The sequence below is a fragment of the Lipotes vexillifer genome, unplaced genomic scaffold (genome assembly GCF_000442215.2).
Source record: "Lipotes vexillifer unplaced genomic scaffold, Lipotes_vexillifer_v1.1 scaffold371, whole genome shotgun sequence".
NCBI classification, from domain to species: Eukaryota; Metazoa; Chordata; class Mammalia; order Artiodactyla; family Lipotidae; genus Lipotes; species Lipotes vexillifer.
In genome coordinates, this window is record NW_006786304.1 from 966,916 (window position 1) to 970,167 (window position 3,252).

Genomic DNA, 3,252 nt, shown 5'->3' on the forward strand with positions numbered 1-3,252 from the left:
TTCCCTTTTCTCCTGCCTGTATCGAGGTTGGGCCAGGGTCATTTGCTGTGTTTTTCCCCCAGTGAGGTTGGGTGAGGGGACACAAAACAACACAGAGAAATGTCCCCCAGCTCCCACAGCATGTAGCAACCTGAGGTCTCCCGATTATAAGGGCCAGTCACAGCATACTGCTCAGTACCACACCACAACGCACCTTTTGCCCTGTTCCTATTGCAATGAAGTTTTTTCAATGTGTCCAGGAGCCAACTGCCCCAGATGTTTGTGGGGCTTGATCAAAACGGATTCCTGGGCCACACAGCCTGCACCAGTAATTCACAGCTCTGGCACAAAGGGCTCCAGAACCCACGTCTTGGCCACGTTTCCCAGATGATGATTCTGTACTTGGTAGCCAAGATGTGACGAAGCATGTAAACTGCAGGCCCTGTACCCACCAAGCCTGCAGAACCCAGGAGTGTGGGGATGGCAAGCAAAGTGACTTAAACACAAGTCGCCATCATGGAGGGGGGGAGGGAAGGGGACACAAGGGTATGACAAAATCACCCTGGAGCATTCTTCAGTTGCTGAGTCCACAGCCGAGAAATAAGTTTGTAAACACTTTTATTTGCATGTTGACCTGCGCCCTCTTTTTAAGTTCCAGGAGGCAGTGAGTTTAAGTGTGCAGGAGAAAGGGTGAAGAAAAAGGAGAGGGGGAAGGAATTTCTCCCTCACCTCTCTCCCTTTTTCAAGCTGAGCACCTAGAATTGCATATGAAAAAGTTAAAATCATGGGTGATGCGAACCCCTTGTATGGGTTTCTTTATTTACATTCCTTGGGTTACTATAAAGAGTCTATATTTTAAAAAATCAATGCATGGGGAATTCCCTGGTGTGGCCAATGGTTAGGATTTGGCACTTTCACTGCCGGGCCCAGGTTCAATCCCTGTTCCAGGAATTAAGATCCCACAAGCCACGAGAAAAAAAAATTAAATCAATGCATGAGAGACACAATTTTAACAAGAAAACAAAGAGGGGTGTTAGATGGAGATGTGTGGGGCACTGCCAGGCCCTTGCTGTACCTCCATTTTCAAGTATGGAGATAGCACCTCTGTCCAAGTGTCGGAGTTAGGGACACACCCTGAGTGGCCCATACTGTGGCAGGTGGCGAGGTCCTCCGTGGCCCCCCTGCCCTCTCCTCACAGCTGGTTTTCCTGCTCTCCATGTTCTGCCTCTGCTCTGGCCTCAGCCCTCAGGACCCTGAGGCTCCTAGCCCCGCCTGCCCTGGGGACTCTCTTGGGCAGGGTGGGCAACCGGGGAGTGTGCCAGAAGGTTCTCCGGCGCTTTCGAAACCATGAAAAGCGTCCAGGGGTCTGGAACCTCACTGTCTTGACCTGTTTCCGGGTCCTAGATCCTGGGCTGACCCCTAGGGCCCTCCCAGCAGCTGAGGATTCAACTCCCTGGACAGCTGGGGTCTCTGCCCTCTGATTATTTGCAGCTTCTGCCCTCTGGTCAGATATGGCCTCTGCCACATCAGATACAGCCTCTGCTCCCTGGACATCTGGTGCCTTTGCCCGCTGATTATCTGCAGCCTCTACCCTCTGGACAGCTGGGGCTTCTACCCTCTGATTATCCAGAGCCTCTGCCCCCTGGACAGCCATGGCCTCTGCCCTCTGATTACCCACAGCCTCTGCCCTCTGGACAGCTATGGCCCCTGCTCTTTGATCATCCACAGCCTCCACCCTCTGATTATCTACGGCCTCCACTCTCTGCTCATCTATAGCCTCTGCCCCCTGAGCTCTGGCTGCTGCTTCCTCTCTCCTGCGACGCCAGAATGAGGCCCAGTTGATCTTAGGCCTCCACCATCTTGGGGGGCTCTCAGGCACCTGCCCGTCTCCTGCATTTCCCACATTATCCCCAAGGCTTGCGCTGCGTGGCACTGATGCGCCATCCCCCTCCAACCTGGTAGAGGACTGCCAGGCTTCGCCCACCCCTGGGCTGGACCTCGGTGCCCAGCCCTTCACCCTCCGCTTCAGCTTCCCCCAGGACACCTGGGTGACATACTCCCGCCACCTGTCCGCTTTGGACAGCTGGGGCACCGGGTTGTCCTCAAACATGGGCACTGGCAGGTTCACCCGGCGGCGGGCTGGCGGCACGCTGGGCTTCTCCCCTCGCCGGAGAAAGGCCTCCACCAGCTCCTCATCATCCTCGCTCTCCAGGTCGCTCCCAAGGAATTTGCTGCCCAGGTAACTGACAGGCATCTTGCGCACCTTCCTGCCACGCCCCGTGCCTCTGTGGCCCTTGTCACCCTTGTCTCTGGAGGTCTCGAAGTCGCTGAACTCGCTGTCACTGGCGTTGCTGCTGTCATAAGTGCCCACGACCAGCCGGGGAGGTGGGGTCACCATCTGCTCGACTCTCCTCATCCGGGGCCCCTTGGGTTTCCTGGAGGGCTGGGGCGGGTGCGGAGTGCTCTTCTCGAGGATGCGGGCCACATCCTCCAGGGTGCGGCCTTCTCCCTCCAGAAACTGGATCAGCCGCTCCCGAAATTCTGCCTCCTTGGTGGCGGGCTTGGAGATGACCCTCCAGATGCCTCCCGCCAGTCTGACTTCGCGGGGGATGAGCAAATAGTCCACGTCCTCCCCGATCTGCAGCATCCCCACTGTAGAGTCCTCCTCCCGGCGAAACACCTTGCCGATCTTCTTAAAGGTCCCCACAGGCTTCAAGGCTTCCACGAGGACGTCCAAATCCACATCTTTGCAGACGTCGGGGACGCTCCAGAGGATCAGGCAGTCGGGGGATGGGAGGAAGCCCCAGGGGAACCAGCCCCCCACATGGCTTTTCTCGAGGGTCTTTAAAATCTCCAGGGTGAAATCTGGGGTGGGGGCAATAAGCCCAAACTACTCGTAGCCCCGAGTCTTGGGGGTGAGGGTGGGGTCTCGGTGGCGCCGCCGGGAGAGTCTCACCTCCCAATTTCTCCGCCTGCAACGAGTCTGGTCTTGATCAAGTCCCGCTCCCCTCAAGGACTGGTGGGAATCGATTTCCAGGATGCTTACGTGAGCCGGGATGAGGTCAGTCCTGAGGCTCCAAGCCCACCGCAAGCTGCAAACGGGTGTCCCGGCTGCAGCTGCGATACAGGGGCTGCCCGGTGGCTCTTCCTGTTCCAGGGACGTGCCTGGAACTTGGGAGAGAACTTCGCAGACAAAGAAGGCTCAGCCGTGGCTATTCAATATGGCCGAGGCGCTTGGAGGCCGCAGCCCAGCTCCCCAGGAGGGTCTCCCGC

General features: G+C 57.2%; 1 protein-coding gene across 1 annotated transcript; it reads right to left on the bottom strand.

Annotated features, from left to right (window-relative positions):
• Positions 1-1,171: 1,171 nt before the first annotated feature.
• On the bottom strand, positions 1,172-2,626 carry CCDC8 (coiled-coil domain containing 8 subunit of 3M complex). Its single transcript, XM_007458498.1, has one exon. The coding sequence runs from the start codon at positions 2,624-2,626 to the stop codon at positions 1,172-1,174; it is 1,455 nt and encodes a 484-aa protein (XP_007458560.1).
• Between the last annotated feature and the right edge of the window lie 626 nt (positions 2,627-3,252).

Excerpts from the sequence above, each read along its gene's own strand:
- CCDC8 (XM_007458498.1), bottom strand. The coding sequence starts at position 2,626 with ATGCTGCAGATCGGGGAGGACGTGGACTATTTGCTCATCCCCCGCGAA.